At 35.8% G+C, this 22,086-nt stretch overlaps 1 protein-coding gene across 1 annotated transcript in view; it reads right to left on the bottom strand.

The window, feature by feature from the left end:
- Positions 1–22,086, bottom strand: part of sema5bb (sema domain, seven thrombospondin repeats (type 1 and type 1-like), transmembrane domain (TM) and short cytoplasmic domain, (semaphorin) 5Bb) — a 68,956-nt gene that overhangs the window by 12,853 nt on the left and 34,017 nt on the right. Inside the window, exons 3-12 of the mRNA XM_016268117.1 lie at positions 20,163–20,392; positions 15,478–15,577; positions 15,308–15,353; positions 11,737–11,799; positions 11,284–11,596; positions 10,036–10,321; positions 8,159–8,294; positions 7,784–7,991; positions 7,485–7,692; positions 2,831–2,948 (exon numbers count right to left, since the gene is read on the bottom strand). Of these exons, the coding sequence (XP_016123603.1) occupies positions 2,831–2,948; positions 7,485–7,692; positions 7,784–7,991; positions 8,159–8,294; positions 10,036–10,321; positions 11,284–11,596; positions 11,737–11,799; positions 15,308–15,353; positions 15,478–15,577; positions 20,163–20,346 (1,662 nt within the window). The 5' untranslated portion in view covers positions 20,347–20,392. The remainder of the gene's footprint in view (positions 1–2,830; positions 2,949–7,484; positions 7,693–7,783; positions 7,992–8,158; positions 8,295–10,035; positions 10,322–11,283; positions 11,597–11,736; positions 11,800–15,307; positions 15,354–15,477; positions 15,578–20,162; positions 20,393–22,086) is intronic.

The raw sequence follows: 22,086 nt of genomic DNA, 5'->3' as shown, positions 1-22,086 counted from the left end.
CCTCTGATGCCCCTGCGGCTCAGATACTCAACTTCAGCCTACCAATGAGGAGGAAGCTCAAGAAATCATCAGTTCTGCTGTAGTTTGTAGTTAACTTGGTACTTCATTTTTTTTATTTGTCGTACGTTTTCCATAGTTTTCCAAGTATTTTGTAGTCGCATAACATGATGTTTACTATTATTGATCCAATATGCAGCCTTTAAAACTGTCAACAGACAGCTGGATGTTTTTTTTTTTATTATTTATGTAGCAGCAGTAATAAATTGCATTCCAAATGAGACACAAAAAACGTTAAATAAATAGTCATGTAAATAATATTCAGGAACTGTATGTAAAATGAATCAGGCCAATAAATAAGGATGCAAAAGTTTGTATTAATTAACACAACAAACAATATTTTACAGAAATTATCTTGGTTAATATTTATGTTTGCATTATATATAAATAAATGTTCCATTATGAAATAAAAATTAACAATAGTACATTTATAAATGTATATTTATAAAGATTAAATTTTTAACTCATGATACTAAATACATTAACAATAATAATAATATAAATACTAATATTAATGTATAGAACCTTACTGTAAAATGCTACCATAACTAAATATAATACAGTAACAGCTCTTACTGGTTATACGTAAAAGTGCAGTGGACGAATGATTTATTGAGACAGTAGCAGCACAGCACCCACATTCGCATAATGTTCTTTCTCTTAAAATGTAAATGTCAACATCATTATATAATGCTAAAAGAAAGTATTTCGTGCAAAACACAAAGTCCAATGCAATCCAATCAGTCTGCTATTTATCCCATGTTATTTCTGACTAGAATCATATTTTGTTTATATGCTTAATGTTGCAAATCACAAATATTCAGTAGTGCATTCTGTGCATGTTGTAACTTAGTGTTGATTTACGTCATAACTATGGAACCAATACATTCTGCAAAAGTTTGAGAAAAGCACTCTTAAGGCCCGTTCACACCAAGGACGATAACTATAAAGATAACGATAAAGATATAGTTCTAAAAAACGTTCTCAATATTAAAGAATAGCAGAGTCCACACCACAACTATAACGATAAAGACAAAGAGAAACGATATCGTTGGAATCACTTTCAAAACGATTTTTCTCCAGCTGATGAACGATAAAAAATTGACAGCCAATCAGAATCCATCCTGCTGTAACGAGCTCAAGAATTTTAAGAGGCAGACGCGCGTGTGCTTAGAATAAACAGACGATATCGTTCGCTGGTGTGGATGCTAATATCGTTATCTTTATAGTTATCGTTCTTGGTGTGAACGGGGCTTTACTCACTGTCTCAACTTCAAGCTATTACTATGGAAACAACTGTTTTTGCTCATTAGCATAATAGCAATTACTTTTAATGCTGAATATTAGTATGCAACTTGGGACAAAGCCAAAGCTTCCACAACGTTTTAGAAAATTAGGTTTGTTTATTATTGCTCCTCAGAGGATATCAACCATCAGAGATAATAGGAAATTTGTGATAGCTAATTATGGACCTAATGAAGTGCCAAGAGGGAACAGGAGTGACATTGGCCAACCATCGTGCAGAACACCAGTGTGTAATTGACATTGTCAGATGAAGGGTTCAGATCAGCTGGGTCAGTCGTCAGGCTCTGTTTCAAGGCTTTTCATCAGAAATTTGATTCTTCACGACCAGCTCAAAAAAAAAATCATAGGACATTTATGGTGTACTCAAAGAAAACGATACAGAATAGAGTAGCACAATGTAGAGTAGAACAGAATAAACATAATAGAATAAAACAGAATAGAATAGAAATAAATAGAAGTGTGTAGAACAGAAGAGAATATAACAGAATAGAAAAGAATAGAAGCGTATAGAAAATAACAGAACAGAAGCATATAAAATAGAAAAGAACAGAAAATAGCATCATACAGAGAACAGAATATAAAACAGAGTAATAGAACAGAACAGAATACAGAATAGAATAGAACAGAATAGAGTTGTGCAGAATAGAACAAACAGAAAAAAGCAAGCATGCATTACAGAATACAAACATGCAGATTCTATATAGAATAGAATAGAAAATAAATGAATACAGAATAGAAAACTGAATATAACAAAGCGGAATAGAATATAACAGAACAGTAAAACAGAAAATTATATATTAGTATAAAAAAGAATAAAATAGAATACAGAACAGAAAAGAATAGAAGCATACAGAATATAATAGAATAAAACAGAACATAATCACATAGAATAGAAAACAAAAAATAAAAGCACAGAATAGAACAGAACAAAACTAACAGCAGTGTACAGAATAGAACCGAACAAAAAATAATAACAGTGTATAGAATAGAACAGAACAGAATGGAATACAACAGAACAGAACAGAATACAAGCATACAGTACAGAACAATAAAGAATAGAATAGAACAGAACAGAATAGAATTCAACAGAACAGAATACAAGCATACGGTACAGAACAATACAGAATAGAAGATGATAGATTAGTATAGAAAATAAATGAATACAGAATGGAAAACAGAATATACCAAAGCAGAGTAGAATAGAACAGAATATAAGAATAGAACAGAACAGAACAGAACAGAAAATGATATATTAGTATAGAAAATAATCAAATAGAATACAGAAAAGAACAGAACAGAGGGTCTTTTGCTAAAGATAATAATCGAAGTTACAGGAGACTTAATCAAAAATCTCCATTTACTCTATTTAATCTCACTTCTGTGTTGAAGAAACACCTGAGATAATAAAGAGATGCCATTTGTGATTTTTCTTTTATGTGTGATGATATTGTCTGAAAGTGTGTCTTACAGGGCACTTTGTGATGTCTTGGCTCCACTGGCTCATGTTGGAACTGTCCTCAATCGTCGTGCAGCTCTTCTGTTTCCGGTCCCAGCCGCAGTACGGATCCCTGGCACCCAGACAATCCCTACGATTACAAAAACCACACATCAATGACAAGGTCTTAATTAATACCACCATAAAAAGTGTCCAGTCTGCTCATCAGAACTTCTTAATGACAAAAGAGAAAAAGGAGAGGAGAGATTGGGCTGCAATTGACTTCTACAGGATGTTGCAGACCTTAATAAGTGAAGAATAAATCTCAGTGCAATAAATATTCAAATTAATACCATCCTTCTCAGACTGATCACTAAATCTCAAGGGAATGTTTTGCGAATTTTGTCTATAATCTAAACATCACTTAGAGATTTATTTTATTCAGAGACTGAGCTGAAGTGTAAATAAGCATCTGATCAGAGCGTGATATGATCTGACTGTTACAGTAACTACAGAGAAGACAAATCCTGCTCTGAGAGATAAACAACATCTGACAGCACCTCTGCTGATTTATTAGAGCTAACAGACTTATCATTTTCTTCTTGTGTCCTTTGGGTTCAGTGGAGTGAGACTGCGGGATTAAGTATTGATTAAATATATGTTTCAGTATTTTAATGATGTGCCATTCTTAAGAAGGACAAAGTATGAAAAACCAAACAATGCAAATTACCAGTAAATTACAAGCACATGCATACAATCAAATATTAACCAGTGTTCAAGTGTTTGGGGCCTTGTTTTGTTTTTTGAACAAAATTAATTCAGCAAGGATTCAATTATTTCATTGATTAACAGTTACAGTTAAGACATTTATAAATAATGTTACAAAAGATTTCTGTGACAAATAAATGCTGTTTTTTCAAACTTCCTATTAATCAAATAATCCTGAAATAAAGCATCCTGTTTTCCACAAAAGTATTAATCAGCAAAGCGGTTTTCAACTATCATAATAATCAGAAATGTTTCTTAAGACTGGAGTAATGATGCTGAAAATGTATGGGATGATATTAGGCTCAAAATGATTAATAGATGCACGCACAATTATCCATGTACTGCATAAATTGTATGCATGTATCTTACTAACCACAAACAAATGCCTTTCGATTTGTGTCTGTGGAATTCGGGATTAAATGATTGTGCAGCGATTTGAACAAATACAGACATGTTTGTAAATAAAAATGTTCTGTTCTGCATTAATATATCATTAATTGCTCAAGCAAAAAGGAATCCGTGCATTTGTGGATCAAGTGACACGCGTGCATTTATTGACATCTTGTTCGAGTCAATCTTGTTCGATTCATTTGGATTTTGAGACTTCATTTTCACAGTTTGCAGCATTTCACGATGCCCACACACACAACTACCAATGAACAAGGCCCAGTGCAATTCATTAACGTGTACACGATTTGAAAAATTTGCAAACAAATGCTGATCCACAAATGCACATTTAAATTGCTACATTCACAAATTATGACACTTTAATACAAACTATAACATTTGTATTCACAGATATGTCTTTATTTTAACAAAATGCTGCACATTAATGTAATTTTTAACTCTGCAGACACCGGTTGAAAAGTGTGTGTAGTGAATTTTTTTTTTTCAAATCGTGTACACGTTAATGAATTGCACTGGGCCTTGTTCATTGGTAGTTGTGTGTGTGGGACACAACTACCAATGAACAAGGCCCAGTGCAATTCATTAACGTGTACACGATTTGAAAAATTCGCAAACAAATGCTGATCCACAAATGCTACATTCACAAATTATGACACTTTAATACAAACTATAACATTTGTATTCACAGATATGTCTTTATTTTAACAAAATGCTGCACATTAATGTAATTTTTAACTCTGCAGACACCGGTTGAAAAGTGTGTGTAGTGAATTTTTTTTTTTCAAATCGTGTACACGTTAATGAATTGCACTGGGCCTTGTTCATTGGTAGTTGTGTGTGTGGGTGTTGTGAAATTCTACAAACTGCGAAAATGAAGTTTTTAAAATCCAAATGAACCAAACAAGATTGACTCGAACAAGATGTCAATAAATGCACGTGTGTCACCTGATCCACAAATGCACGGATTCCTTTTTGCATGAGCAATTTATTATATATTAAAGCAGAACAGAACATTTTTATTCGCAAACATGTCTGTATATTTGTTCAAATCGCTGCACAATCATTTAATCCCGAATTCCACAGACTCAAATCGAAAGGCATTTGTTTGTGGTTAGTAAGATACAATGCATAAAATGTATGCAGTACATGGATAATTGTGCGTGCATCTATTAATCATTTTTAGTCTAATATCATCCCATAAAAATTCAGCTTTGCATCACAGGAATAAGTTACATTTTAAAATATATTACAATAGAAAATAGCTATTTTAATATTTCACAACATTAAGCCGACCCTAAACTTCTAAACAGTAGTATAGACACTCATATTTTACTCCCAAATCAAATATAACAGTGTCTCAGCGTCCCACTAACAACTAAACATCCGTTTAATAAACACTAGCAACATTAGAAAACGGCAAATGTGCTAGAGATGCATAAAGAGAATCAATTTACATACATTAAAGGTTATATAAAATTATAATGACATGACTAAACACTTGCAGGTCAATCAACCTCTATAGATGAGAACTGGTATAAAATAATTAGAGTTATTTGCAATATCTTGTAAGATCTGACCTTTTGCCACCTGTTTGTATGTGTGCGTGGGGGAGAATATATAATCAAATGACTTTTTTCCATTGCACTGCCATGCTAAACACCAAGCGGCTTCACAAACACAGTTCTATCACATCCCATAACAGCTTCAAACATCAAAAGTGTCCGCCTCATGCAGCTCCGAGTGTTTGTGCAACAACATCTGCGGCAGGAAGTCAGGAAGAGAGTCTGAGGATCACATAAAGACCCTCTCCTACCTCTAAAGTAATTACCAACACCCTCGAATCATAAGCACATATGTGCCTCTAAACTGACAGATCACATGGAAAACCTCTTCTGATGTGACATGTTGCAAGAAGGCAAAAAACAAACATCTCTATTATATGGTGTATTTTAAATATGGTGTCATGTGGAGTTCTCGAAGGCGTTTAGCAGATCCCAAAAAAACTTTTTGATTGATTTTATAAGTCAATTTACCACGTATTAGGGTACAAAATTGTACAAAGCTCTTACAAATCCAGCTCTGAAGCCCAATTCATCCATGTGGAGGCCATTATTTTATGAATTTGAGATCTAATTACAGTACATCTCTAATGTAAATGCAGTCGCTTCCTGCGAGAAGTGACGCATGCATTATATATTTTTAATGACATTTGACAATTTATAGGTGTTCTATTCATAGCAGCGGTGGAGAACACGATGTAGCAATTTTTTTTAAATGACCTAGTTCATCATTCGTCCGCCTCTCGGCCAGTGGTAGAGGATTTATGAGATAATAATATCTGTGACTGCTCATAAGTACTGTCATTCACTTCATCTCCTTAAACTTCATTTCCTGTCTGACTCCAAGGGCATTAGCAGCTCGGAAGGACATGTGCTGTAATCAGCCTTTGCTGTAATTTAACAGCAACTGTGCATTGCAATATCATGTGTGAATAGGTACTCACTGTCAAAATTATGGCAAACGGGATCTGGAAATTTCTGTACTGATACAATGTGAATGTGACAGTTCAGTCCTGTTCATGGTTAGAACGCTCTGACCTCAGGAGTCTGTTGTCAATGAGTCTGACACAATTATTCTTCAAGATCTTTCTGCATTGAGCACCAAAGAAATCACTCTCTGCCATTGTCTTTTAGTAGCCTATTATACTTCTCTACTTTTCTGTTGAAATTACACTACCATTCAAAAGTTTAGGGTCAGTATGATTTTTTTTTCAAGAAATGAATACCAGCTTGTTCAGCAATGATGCATTAAATTGATCAAAAGTCAAATTAAAGAAACTTTTGATTCATCAAATATAAATATAATCAAAAATATAGCTCCAAAGAAGTCACTTGCTACCACTTTTTTAAAATCCATTACATTTTTGGCAAATCTGGTTTAATCAGCTAATTTCTGTGAAAATGCACCACCATTCAAAAGTTTAGTGTCAGTATGATTTTTTTTTTAAAGAAGAAGAAGTTAATACTTTTATTAATTAAGGATGCAGTAAATTGATCAAAAGTGGCAGCAAAGACATTTAAAATGTTACAAACTTTCTATATACCAAAGAATTGTATGATAGTTCACAACAAAATATTAAGCAGCACAACTGTTTTCAACACTGATAACACTGCAGCCCCCTCAGCACCCCTACTTCCCGCGTCCCTGCACAGAGCACAACACTGGAGGACAAAGGTGTGAATGTCACAATCGTGTGACACTGAAGACTGGAGTAATGATGCTGAAAATTCAGCTCTACATCACAGGAATAAATTAGATTTTAAAATATATATAAATAGAAAACAGTTGTTTTAAATCACAATAATATTTCACAATATTACGGTGTTTTTTATCAAATAAATGCAACTTTGCTGAGACTTCTTTCAAAACATTTTAGAAAACTAGTATTATTCATAAAGCCTAGTCGAGTGAAGTGCATGTCCTAGTTGATGTGTGCATGCGTGCGACTCACTGTTCGGTTTTGTAGTTGGAGCATCTTTCCAAGGGGATCTTCAGCACTCTGCTGGGGAGTCCCACGAAAAGCGACCTATCGCTGTGCAGAATCTGCAGGTTCAGGATTGGCTCCTGCATGTTTTCTGGGAGAATGTTCATCTCCTCCAAGTAACAGCCGCGCAGACTCTTATTAGTTGTGGATAAGGCCTTGATGATGGTGCCGTACTCTGATTGGTCAATGAAAGAAAACTATTAGAACCACATTGCACAACACTGGAGGACAAAAGTGTTGAATGTCAAACTTTATTCTTTCCTGACCTGTGCCGATGTACATGACGTGGTAGAGCGTGTCTCTCCCTTGAACAATGTCCACAGCCAGTCTGGAGAAACGGATGTTGTCTTGCATGACCAGAGGATCCGTAGAGATGGGTTGAACCACCTCGCTCATGAGGAAGAGCCGCTGGGCGTCCTGAAGACTGCGTTCTGTTAGATTACCGCCAGGACCTGAATCATTCACTGTCCCACACTGTCACAGAGATAAGCGATGAGGAACTGCACATTCGAGAAACTGTAAATCTAAATCGAACTGACTACTGCATTTTGTGCCAAACGTCTTGAATAAAATTGTGAGTTGGCTTCAGGGTAAAAGTAAAATACTTTGAAATGGAAGCTGCAGCAGTTCATTTCCTTCACCTGAAAATCTGGGATGGGGTTGGGAGTGGAAAGCCAGCTGGTCCGAGGGTTCTCCTGATAGCGAAAGGGTCCGTTAAAGGCCTGCGTGATGGCACTGAGGTTAAACGCACACACCGCTGACGCAGCAATGCTGTTCCTGTGAATGAGAGGAAGAAGTGAAAGATGGTGTGGTGCTGTACATTCTGAATACAAATTTTAATAGAAAAACAGTAGTGTTCAAAGTTAGGGGTCGGTAAGATTTTAAGAGCTAGATGTACTGAAGAGGGCAAAGTAGTTCTGCTGGTGATCTACTGACAATGCACAAATTAAAGAACACAGATGAAGCCAGATAATTTCCATAATGACCTAGCAAATTAGCAACTAAGGCAGCCATCAAGCACAAAGTGATTTCCGATATGCTTTTTTGGAAATTGAATGGCCCAAATAGCAGTAAATTGACTCCTGCAAACCTTAGTAAGTAGCCTTGCATGTTTTATTTTAATATTCTCCTCCCATAAATGTTGCATCTAGGGATGCTCATACTAACCAGTTAACCAATTAACCGTTAACTGACAGTAAGAAGTTTGACTGATTTATACTGTTAGTTAAACTTAGTTCAATTCTAGTAGTTTTTAAACATATTTTAAAAAGTTTGTCGGCGCCGATAGCCTCGTGGTTAGTGCGTTGACATACAATGCAACTTTGCTCACAGCGACCCGAGTTCGAATCCCGTCTTGGGGTCTTTTGCCAAACCCACTCCCCTCTCTCCACCCAATGCTTTCCTGTCATCTCTCTACTGACCTATCCTAACAAAAAAAGGCATAAAAGCCCATAAAAATAACTAAAAAAAAAACGTTTGCTGCATGGTTACAAATATAAAATAAAATAGTTTTTATGAGAAAAACAGATAAGTCATTTTATTATTACATTCAGAAATACCAGTAAATAAAGTGAAATGTGACCCTGGACCACAAAACCAGTCATAAGGGTGAATTTTTTAAAATTTTTATTTATCTGAAAGCAGAATTTCCATTGATGTATGGTTTGTTAGGATAGGACAATATTTGGCCGAGATACAACTATTTGAAAATCGGGAATCTGAGGGTGCAAAAAAATCTAAATATTGAGAAAAGTTGTTCTTAGCAGTGCATATTACTAATCAAAAATTAAGTTTTGATATATTTACGGTAGGAAATTTACAAAATATCTTCATGGAACAAAACCTAATGATTTTTGGCATAAAAGAAAAATCGATAATTTTGACCCATACAATGTATTTTTGGCTATTGCTACAAATATACCCCAATGACTTAAGACTGCTTTTGTGCTCCAGGGTCACAAATGTTTACAAACATTAGAAAAACTATATATATAACTAGGCTATATGCTATTTTAGTCCACCTCACTCCACAACAAAACATTTCAATTTAATGGTACTCAGAAAAGAACACGGAAAATATAAGACGCTAGTTAAACAACAAGCCAAAACAAATTAATTTAAAGCAAAACTGAAACAGAAACCGAAGTTGGGCTCACGTAGCCTCTCATTCGGCACAAATCCAAATGTTTCCATATTTGCGATGTATTTGGATGCCAAACTATGATTTATTATGTAGGCTGAACCAGGCTTTGTACTTCACTTGTGTTCCAATATCCACGTAAAACCGAATGTGCTTGGCATAATATCACTGAAGGATCATGTGACACTGAAGACTGGAGGAATGATGCTGAAAACTCTTCGATCACTAGAATAAACGACATTTTACAATATTTTCAAGTAGAAAACAGTACTTACAAGACATTAATAAATGGACGTTTTATTTTGTTGCAAATTCTGCTCTAGCCTAATGAAATTCCTGCCGTGTGACTGTTCACTACTTCATGAAGCATCCACTCACACGTTGGTGGTGAAGACTCCATAGAGGAGATCTTGCTCAGGGAGGTAGAAGGTGCTCTGCAGCTCATGGTAGTAGAAGGGAACATCTCCAGAGCGGGAACAGTTGAGTCGAGCCTTCATGAAGGTGGTCCATGTGTCTTCCAGCAGGAAACGACCACCAATGTCATTCTGACACACACGGGCCACACGAGAGTAGACCGTCTTCCCACAGTCCTGTTCTACTGCGTTCTCTCTCAGAAAGAGGTACGTGAAGCGGCCCACCTCGTATGCAGAGACAAAGTGAGGTTCTGTAGAGAGAAAGGGAAGAAAGAAGGTGGATATCTTGCTTTCAGTCACCACGATGTGGTGTGACATAACAAACTATAATACCTTAAAGATAATTATTTCAAAAAACAGACATAAATATAAGGGTGAATCACAAAAACATGGCCAGGTGACTTTTCACACCAAAATCAGAAGAAAAATAAGTTTTATTTAAAGAAATCGAAGAATATTTAAGACAATTAGGATGCTTGAATTATGGTATTCTTTCCCTCAAAATCAAATTTTTTTGTTGATTCTCACCACTGTAATACAGATTTTTTTATCACAGTGAAAAATACTATGTATAATGCAACAATTTTAATTTTAAATAATTTTTTATCACAGTAATAAAATTCTTAATGCAACATTTTTAAATAAAAAATGTATCCACGCTTAACTTTTGAGTTTTTTAAATGTTTGTCATGTTTCATTGTTGAATTTTCTTATACAGTATTGCGGCATGAATAAAATAAGCTAATATAATGATTTTTTACTTTAAAAATAAATGCTATCATAGTAAAAAAATATGTTGTAATTTTATATTTAATGCAACATTTTTAAAGCATAAACAATATATCCAGATTTTTAACTCTTGTGTTTGTGTTTAATTTATATTTTCTAACACAATATTTTGATACTTCATTACATACAATTAGTTCATATTTCTCAGTGTATAAATTAAGGCAAGTAAAAAAAATACTACCATGATGTATAAATAAAAAATACAATTAAATTATCATTATTTTTTCAGTAATGAGAATATAGGTCAACATAGGCTTAATTGTCATGAAAATAATGGTATAATGCTAAATAATAATAATAATAATAATAAATATATATTTTAATATACAGGTGTTATTTTGACTTTAATGTAAAATATGACCTAAACATATTCTTAACAGGAATTTTCAGATTCATTGATAAGTTGTGTGTTGTCCCGCTGTACCGTTGAGCCATTTGGAGTTGTACTGTGCAGTCCGCAGGGGCGGCATGTTCCCCAGACTGCGGTAAATAATCGGGTCGCGGCTGGAGAAATCAGTCACTGTAGCTGCGTAGACTTCTCCACTCTCAGTTATCATGGCTGTAGAGTTGTGTCGAGGGTCGTAGGGACAGCGGGCCACACCGCTGATGGACTCCAGGACGCTGGAGATGTCCGTAACAGGGCGAGTCGTACACATGGGCATGAAAGCATTAGTGCCGCAGGTGAACAGACGACTGCCGTTCAACAGGAGGACACGGACATAGTTCTGACACTCATCCTGAAAGAGAAGAAACAATTCATTTCACACACATTACAGTTTACTTCCAGAACCCTATCGGTGCACACCATTAACATGCAGTACATTCATTCAGAGTGCTTTATGGTAAACCACTCCACATCCCAGTGTTCGTCTCTCACCTCTGTCTTTCCTTTGCTCTGGCAGGACCTCCTGGTGCTCTCGTCTACTCCCCACTCTGTGGCCTGCAATTAACAGCCAATTAACATCATGGTTAGAAGTAAAGCTATTAAGACATGCATCAAGTGCATCCATTAACTCAGAGATTCACGAGGCAACAGAGGGGGTTCGTGAGTTGACAAAAAACGAATAATTAATTCAAATAAATAAATTCTTTTATAATAGTTCAAAAAATTATTTTAGATATTTGTTTACCTGCTTGTCATGTAACCATAGGCCAACATCTGAAAAGCATGAACCATGTAATTTTAGTATCACTAGGATACTATAATTAACATCATGGTTAGAAGTAAAGCTATTAAGACATGCATCAAGTGCATCCATTAACTCAGAGATTCATGAGGCAACAGAGGGGGTTCGTGAGTTGACAAAAAACGAATAATTAATTCAAATAAATAAATTATTTTATAATAGTTCAAAAAATTATTTTAGATATTTGTTTACCTGCTTGTCATGTAACCATAGGCCAACATCTGAAAAGCATGAACCATGTAATTTTAGTATCACTAGGATACTATTCTTTTTAAAATATTTTGAATTTAGCTCTAATATGTTACATATTTAGTTTAATATTTTAAATACTTTTTGTATTTTCTGTTTTAATTATTTACTTACAATTTTAAAATGTTTTTGTCATTTTTAAAAAGTTACTGTTTTTTAAATGTGTAAATAGTATTTAGTTATATTTATTTAAGTTTTAGTTCAAGCAACAGTGTTATTTTCACATCAATTATATTTTGCTTTCATGTTGATGTTAGTTAATGTCTCAGTAACTTTGTTGTGTGTTTTTGTCGTTTTTATTTATTTTTAATATGTCTTCTATAAATAGACATTAAACTAACTGTCTAAAAGTTAAGCTAAAGGAAAATGAGAAATGTTGCTTTGGGAACTAGAAAAATTTATTTTTTGTAAAAAAAAATTTTATTATCAGTTAATGTTTTTATTTCAACTAAGGACGTTTTTAGAATTAGCTAAAGGGTTAGTTCACTCAAAAATGTAAATTAGCCCGTGTTTTACTCACCTTCAAGGCATCCTAGGTGTATATGACATTCTTCTTTCAGACGAATACAATCGGCAATTAAAAATTGTCCTTGCTCTTCCAAGCTTTATAATGGACGCATACCTTCTACGTCATCCGCCAGAACGGCTTGCACAGTTAGCGGAAGTGAGAGAAAAGTGTTTATAACGTTTTAAATATGGATATTTTTCTTACAAAAATGCATCAATTCTGCCTTTATTCACCCCCGGAGCCATGTGAGGCACATTTTATTATGGATGTGCGTGCTTTATTTTACTTCTTTTGGACTGTTGAACAGAAACACCCACCCGCTGCCATTATAAAGCTTGGAAGAGCAAGGACAATTTTTTTCTATTCCTCCGATTGTATACGTCTGAACGAAGAAAGTCATATACACCTAGGATGCCTTGACGGTGAGTAAAACATGGGCTAATTTACATTTTTGAGTGAACTAACCCTTTAACAATAATATCCCTGTTAAGTGCATCAAGTTAAACTAAATAAAAATACGAAATATTGCTTTGGTAACTAGCTGAAATAAAATATTTCAAGTTGTTTTTTTTATTTTTTATAATTGAGTGTATTTCAGTTTTCTTTATGTTTACATTTACTTGAAGTAAACGTTTTTATGGATTTATTTTCAATCCAGCACTATAACATGTCAAATGCATCTCACTGTTTGTGTTTCAGCATTTTTGTAGCAATGTTACAACTCTATTCTCAATGTTACAAACACTATTACACTCACAGCTCAAGACGAAGATGCTGTTTTGCCTGTCTACAGTGCAGACTACATAGGGAATGTATCAGCTGCCAGTCATACTTAAAAGCTTTCCTGTTTTCCGATTTGCAAAGGAATCTTTTGAATGATTCGACTGAACCGATTCACAACACATTCATCACTCCTTGTTTGCGAGTAAATCTGTGATGTGTGACGAGTCAGAATCATAAACAACAGTATTTAAATATTTAGTTCACAACAAAAATTGTAAAAGATCACACAGAGATGATTCAAACAAATCTGTCAATTGTTTACTTCAACCTGTTCCTTTAAACGAACTGCCGAAACCAACAAATTCGGTAAAGTGCAAATATCGACATGCCTTTTACCTTAAAAAGCCATGACAACAAACCTAAACCTTTCTTGTTTTTATGATTAGGAGACAGAATAAGTAAATGAACTAAAACTATGAAAGATAATCAGTCATGGGAAGCTCTTCCGTTCACTCAGATACTTTCCTTATTGTGAAGAATGTACGAAACACACAATAATAGAAGACAAAAAGACGGAAAGTTTCGCTGCATATACACAATATGACTCTATAGTGAGGGAGAGCAACTGTGTGACATTTAATTAGGGAACACTGGATGGTTTGTCCTAATCGCATTGGTTCCCTTATCTGAACCCTTGAATGTGTTGTTTCACTCGTTTTAAGACGTTCTTCCTCTCTTTTGTTCCTTGTCCCTCCCTCTCCTTTCACAGGCTGCTTTGTCATGTTTATCTGTGTTGTCACATTCCCACCATACGCTAAGTGCAGAGGTGGTCTCGAACCATCCTTCAAGACAAACAAGGCCAATTTAAACCCACTCCCAGATGAGATTGCTGTCTACAGCAGCTCCTCACCTCAAACACAGACATTCTGCAGCAGCAGACAAACGTACAGATGTCTGCATATTGAACGGATCATATACTACACTTTATTTGATCCACAGTGCTAGTGAAGATATCTTGCACCAAAAACAGAAAGTTTTTCCATAACCATTTTCCCACAAAACATACTCTAAAGGATGAGCAAACAATGACAGAATTTGCTTTTTGAATTATTCTGTTAAGAACTAAACTAAACTAAAATTCCATTAAAAAAAATAAATAATAAATAAAATCAAACAAATGTATAGATTTTATTATTATCCTGGTCCCAATCATACACAATAATTAGAAGATGAAAAAAATATTTTAAGTAAATAAATACATAAAAATTAAAATGTTATTATAACCCAGGTACCAAACAGACATTATCTGATTCTTATGCTCAAAACATACTCTACAGAAAGATAAGCAAATTATGACATTTTCATTTTTTTATGAAAATAAATAAAGTCTCAAATAAAATTAAATAATTACTTTTTTTTGATGAACTTGCAAAAATAGTTTGGTTCCTCCTTTCAAGAGATTCAGAGGAGAGGAGCTCAAATCAGGATGCTGAACATGACGCAGCTGTCTTGGAAGTCAATGCTTTTCAAACATCTCCACAATACCAGACGCTACTGAATGTGTGTATGTGTGTGTTTGATTTGTTGGATATTTCTGCTTCTGTGCGTCAGCACTTTCAAACATGTGAGCAATCATAATAAAATACAGAGTCTAAGTGTATGTCTGGCATGGGATGAATTAAATGGACAGTGCTGGTTCTGCATTTCTAGAGATGTCAAGATGATTGGATGGACAGATGGGAAGGAGAATAAAGAGAGAAAGAGAGCAAGTGACGTCCTACCTGCAGGAGAGAGAAGTTGCTCAAACTCAACCGGAAGAGATGATTCCTACACAGAGAGAGAGTGCTTTAGGTTTGATAGGCTCAGCTGGGCTTGTACTTCTGTCTCTGTCTGTGTCTGTGTCTGTGTGTGTGTGTGTGTGTGTGTGTGTGTGTGTGCGTTTGTGTGTTACCTGGCTCCCACTATCAGCTGGTTCCTGGTGAGGTCGAGTGCGAGCGGTGAGTAGTCATTCACTCCAGGCAGAGAGAAAGAGGACAGCCACGGGCTCAAAGCTACGGCAGAAAAGAGCCACAGGTGACATTTAGACAGTTAGCTGTGAGCCAACATGTTTAATCTGCTGTTTAGCTGCTGGTTTCATTGTTTGTAATACTACAAACTGAGAAAAATCCCACAAGATACTCTTCATGTTGCTGAGCAACTTCACTGTTCTGTATGATTGGTCTCTGCACACATACAGCGTAAATGTTTCGTGAACCGTGTCAGGTTCACGAAACATTTACAACTGTCTAAGAGAGTTTGATTCATGCATTCATTATCTTGTTCATGATAAGACGCATTATGCACTGATGCAATTTACACACAAACAGGAACTTTTTTATATTTTTTTTAAAAGTCTCTTCTGCTCACGGCTGCACTGATTTGTTCAAAAATACAGTAAAAACAGCATAATTGTGAAATATTTTTACAATTTAAAAGAACTGTTTTCTATTTGAATATATATTTTTGAGTAATTTATTCCTGTGATCAAAGCTGAATTTTCAGCATCATTACTCCAGTCTCCTGTGTCACATGATCCTTCAGAAATCATTCTAATATACTGATTTGCTGCTTAATATTTTGACACACGATACATTTTTTCAGGATTTTGTGATGAACAGAAAGTTATAAAATTGCATTTTAATGAAACATAAATCTTTTCCAACATTGTGAATGCTTTTACGGTCACATTTGATCTATTTAATGCATTCAGGAAAAATCTTCCTGACCCCAAACTTTTGCACAGTAGTGTATGATTAGATTTTTAAAAACAATGGCAAGTTTCACAGCCCACCAACAACGTTAATGCATTCAGAGGCAGGAACAGCTGCTGGCAACCTGGTGAACTCCAGCCGTATGTGTGAGGATACTTAATATATGTTGTCCTGTTTAAGAGAAACAGCCACAGAGAAAGAGAAAGCAAGGGTTGGGAGTCCAACCCACACACGCTGGACCATTAATGAGGTGGGATACTCACGAAACCAGACGCCCAATCACAACATCAGCCACAACACAACTCTCATACAGAAAGACAGAGAGGAGGTGAAGGAATAGCCTGCAAATTCTTGTGAAACTTTAAATGCAACCTTTGCAAAACTAGTTTTTGGGGTGTGCTGCCAGTAACACACTACAACAAACTATTTCTTTTCAAAATAATGAACTGCATAAAATCATTTAGTGATGTGTATGTGTACTGCTAAACATCAGTGAAGACAAAGTCATTGGCTGCTGCTTGTTGGAGAAGAAGGAGAAGATGCAGTGGACCTAAAAGTTATTTCATCACTTAAAGGTGCTTAGAAGTTATTTTAGAAAAACACACGCGAAAATGTCCAAGACTACATAAACAGCTAAATAAATATCTGTCCATCTGAAGCAGACTGTGCTGATTTGCCAATCAGAACATTTAGTCAATTAGAAACACTCTGTTTGGCCAAAAGCTCATTTGAAGGAGAGCGTTTTGGTGAGGTCGGCACTTTCTGACTCTTTCTGATTGTCAAATTGCACGATATGGGCCTAGTGAAATCTTGCGTAAAAGCCAAGACAGACTGTGCAACATTGACTGTCTTTCATATCAGAATATCCCTCATGTCAGTCTAAACTAGAAGACTTTTTTCTTCTTTGGAACATAATAGCAGTTTCTGTTTCAGTTCTCATTTTGACTTCCATTGTATTTTGTGTCCACATTACATTTCGCAGAAATGAGGAATACAACAGGTAATTCCGTACAAAGAAAGTCAATGGGAACCAATTACTAACATTCTTCAAAATATCTTCTATTATATTGGTAAACCAAACCGTTTCCGTTCCTATTGTTTGGCTATACAATAGAAGTAAATAGGATTCAAAATTGGTTACCAACACTGGAACATGAAGGTGAGTAAATGATGACATATTTTTATTTTTTGGTGACTTCACCTTCAGTCAGTGTTTGTGTCAGTTGTTCAATCGTAATCTTTTATGATTTCCAAAACTTTGTCTAAGATGGCAAAATCGTGGAGAAAATCATACTGTGTGAACCAGGCTTAAGTTAAGCGGAAGAAAGCAGAACAAATTAAATTGCTTATAGCACCTTTAAAATGTGTGATTTAAATGTCTGAAAATGTTTTAGTGGCAAAAAGAAAACAGTGACTAATGATGAAATGATCAGACATTTCAGGAACAGTTCGGCTGAAGAGAAGAAACACCCCATTTAGTTCTCCAAACAGTGCTGAAGCAAGTGCTGCTGTAAATCAGGGTCGTTATCACCCTAAAACAGACGACTACACCCTCAATAAATTCTCCTGAATCTCTCTCGATGGGCAAAATCACTCTCTCAATGTCTTTAGTGTACAGCAGTTCTGACAGACTTTAGACTATTACAATCCATCAAAATATGCTTCAAAGATAATGGATTCTGGCACAAAGAACATAAAGGAGGATCTTCACCCGCCAACAGAAAACTATGGGTTAGTCTGGAATGTCAGCTTCTGCTACTACTGCAACTCACTAACAATTCTATAATAGAGGACAATATAACACTTACAGTGTAGCCTCGCATATATTCTAACAGAGCAGACTGTGTCAATTAGTGTGCGATATTAGAAACTGCAGGGCGTGAGCACATACTCCTTAGTCTGGAATGTCAGCTTCTGCTACTACTGCAACTCACTAACACTTCTATAATAGAGGACAATATAACACTTACAGTGTAGCCTCGCATATATTCTAACAGAGCAGACTGTGTCAATTAGTGTGCGATATTAGAAACTGCAGGGCGTGAGCACATACTCCTGATTGTACACACAGCTGTGTTAACCTTTAACATCTGGCCAGCATATGATTAAAACTGTTAAACACAGACAGGCACCAATGAAAGGCCGCTGGCAATTAACTAGTCTTAGGCTACGTTTGCACGACACTGATGTAGTCAAAAACAGAAAATGTATTCCCTTGCATTTTTAAAAAGTTTCACGAATACAGGACAACGTTTTCAAAACGATTAGCGTTTACACATATCCGCGAAAACGGCCAAAAACGCTGTATTACGTATGCCAGGCCAGTAGTTGGCGCTGTTACCTTGTTAGTAAACAGTACCTGTAGGGAAGTCACGATTATATGTTGTATATGATGCGTCTCCGCTGTTAATTGTAATATTGGTGAAGTAAATCCACACTTTGCTGAAGAAGCGTTAGCAAACTCTTAAGCAGCAACAACAGTACCATATACTCCGCCATTGTTGTCTATGTTTGTTCGCGCTTGCCTTTAAAATCGACACGTACTGCACAAGTCTACATACCTAACACATACTACGCACGAGTATGACATCACTGTTTTCACGGTTTCACGTCATCACGTTTTCACCGTTTTACACAGAAACGACAACGGTGGCGTTTTCAAAAACCTGCACTTTGAAACCCGTTTTTTAAAATTTGCATTTTCAGTCCCCAAAACGCCGTTGTCGTGTAAACGAACAGGCAAAACGCATAAAAAGTTTCCCGTTTTTGGCTGAAAACGCTGTCGTGTAAACGGCCCCTCAGATGAAAACATACCCTGGACCGGCAACAGGCCATTAATGGACGGCCTGATGCATACTGCACATAAAAGTGGCAAAAGTTTCCTCAAAACAGACAGCTGTAATCTGAATGATTGGCTTTAGGCAATTTCAGGTGTTAAAGTGCAGCAAATGGAGTTGGTTTGTTGTTTTACATGTCAGCAAAGTCCCAGTAAAGCAATTTGGTTCACTTGGTGGCCAACTTTCCATGGTTTGTCAAGGTTATGTTTCAATAATGTGTCAAAGAAACAATAAAATCTGACAAAAATAGTGTAATTAACTTCTTTGGCCCAAATCAAGCTGCACTACTGTTTAAAAGTCTGTAAGATTTTTTAAAATATTTTTGAAAGAAGTGTCAAGGCTGTATTTATTTGATTAAAAATATAATAAAAAAAACAGTAATGTTGTGAAATATTATTACAATTCTAAATAGCTGCTTTCTATTTTAATATATTATAATGTGTAATTTATTCCTGTGAGGTAAAGCTGAATTTTCAGCATCATTTTTTAAATTTATTTACTGCTCTAGAAATATTTCTATTTATTATCAATGTTGAAAACAGTTGTGCTGCTTCACATTTTTGTGAAAACGCTAATATGTTTTTTTCATGATTTCCTGATGAACAGAAAGTTCAACAATACAGCATTTATTTAAAATGGAAATCTTCTGCAACATTATAAATATCTGTACTGCCACTTTTGATTCATTTAATGCACCCCTGCTGAATAAGTATGGTCTAGCTAATGCACATTTAATAATAAAACGCAAGTGATGTCTTTTTCAAAAAGGCTCTTGTTACTGAAAGTTACAGCCTTCATAATGAGCAATGTGATTTCTCCCATTCATTTTACTGTTATTATCCCGTCTCAGTTTCAGTTAGATGGTCTCTTCTGATCTAGCTGTAATGTGGACGTTTGGCTATGTGAGACTCACAAGCAGTTTCTACCAGCTCGACCAATATTACTGAGATGTTCAGGGAAAAAAATTATTCAGAGGCTTAACGTTTTAACCTTTGGCTTCAAATGCGATGATGGAAAGGGCAGGAGAGAACGCAGTATTTTACACCCACCTGTGTAGGAGGTAACGGGGTGCATTTTTCTCCGACACTCTTCAGGCAGAGAGGGCACAGACTCAGGGTCAGAGGTCGCTGGGAGTGATGGCGTCTGTGACGTGACAAGAGGCAGAGAGAGGAGGAGGAAGATGACAAGTCCAGCGAAGGACAGCGGTCCGACCCGGAACGGCAATGCTGTCATGATTACTGCAACAACCACTCCTGTTCTCAGGAACGATGACAGAGCCCTGAGAAGAAAGAGCAACATTCGGGTTTGGGAAGTGAAAGCTTCATTTGTTTTAGGGAAATTGATTTTAATGCTAACTTTTAAACCTTTAAAGACAGACCTGTTGTGAGCTACGAGGTTGTTAACAGATGGTTTATACTTTTGCTGAAGCCATCAGTCCACATTATTTCAACTTATTTTTTAAGTAATCAAGTTTGACAGCTGAAGTTGTGGTGAAAACTACATTACCCATGATTCTGCTGTACAGAAAAATTCACCAATCAGAGAGTTGCAGAGACTTAATCGCACAAAAGATCTTGCAGGGAATGCCACAAATGACATAATCGAGTCGGTCTCCCTACACTCTCAAAATACTTCAATTTTACATTTCACCATCAATCTTAATTTGATTATGTCATTCAAAATGCTCCATGGGATTGTAGTTCTTTCCATTAAAGCCATCAAGTTTTGTCTTTTTGGTTTTTCGCTTCAAATAAAAGTTTGTAATGTTGTGTTTCACCTCATAGATGGTTGGCTTAATTCATGGCTTTTAACGGTTTAAAAAAAGACTTTTTAAAAATCCCTATGGGAAAAATGTATGAAAAAAAAAAATTCCCGGATCACTGAAAAAGTGAGTGGCCATTAATGCACTCTTTTTAATGCAAGCTTAACTATACCATGTTATTTAATAAATAAAGACTTGCAAAATGGAATTTCTGAAAGCTTCAGTCCGTTATTGTAATTCCATGGAAAACCAATATAAATCTTCAAAATTTCTAGTAAAACAGGTTTTGAATTGTAAATGATGAAAGTATACAAATCAACAAAATAAACCAAAAACTGGAAGAACAGAAAGAAAACAGATGGACAACCAGACAGCAAGTGAGTTAGACGGACAGATAAAACAGACAGAACGCAGAGAGACGGCTTCATCTTCTCCTGAAGGGTTAAGATGGTGTAAGTCTTGCTCTTTCTAATCTAATTAACCTCCATCTCTCATCAGAGTAAACGACTGGACCTCTTCCAAGACCCACAGCGGTTCAACATAATGTTATTCTAAAACATAACATTGATTTTGCTGTAATTGTCAGCCTGTGGACGATGAGCCAGCAGATCATTAAAAGTTTAATTACAAGTTGAAGAAGGGATTTTGATATATTTTCAGCCTGTCACGGGAATCAATGGGTCTCTGTAATGACCTCCCTAAAGCTTAAAACGCTTCACCCAGTTCATTTTCCATTAGGTGTTTGACAGCGCTTGAGGCGCAGGGAAAACCAACGTGTAAACACACATCTGAGATCTTACATAAGCTCAGAATATATACTGTATATACACACAGCTTCACTTCAATACAAACCTCCCTGTTAGTCCTCGAGTAAACACAAACACACATGCACAAACACATGCTCAATCACACTTAAACCTACTTCCTGACACGTCATAGAGAAACCACTGCAGCATCTGTCTTGGTTTTACGCAAACACAAACACGCCAAACACTGGCCACTCTGTAGAGAGGTGGTCTGATGTCCTGTATCTGTAACTAGGTAGGGATGCACCGAATGTTTGGCAACCGAAATTATTCGGCCGAAAATAGCAAAAAGATATCTTTCGGTGTTTGGCTGAATAAGCTAAAAGGCCGAATAATATGTACCAAAAAATGACTAACGCGATCAAATAGAGCACGCACTAATTGTTACTCGTCAGTTGCTCAGTA

Source organism: Sinocyclocheilus grahami, unplaced genomic scaffold (genome assembly GCF_001515645.1).
Source record: "Sinocyclocheilus grahami isolate Dianchi unplaced genomic scaffold, SAMN03320097.WGS_v1.1 scaffold43.1, whole genome shotgun sequence".
NCBI classification, from domain to species: Eukaryota; Metazoa; Chordata; class Actinopteri; order Cypriniformes; family Cyprinidae; genus Sinocyclocheilus; species Sinocyclocheilus grahami.
The sequence above is the reverse complement of the archived record's forward strand: the minus strand, read 5'-3'. Positions and strand labels throughout refer to the sequence as shown.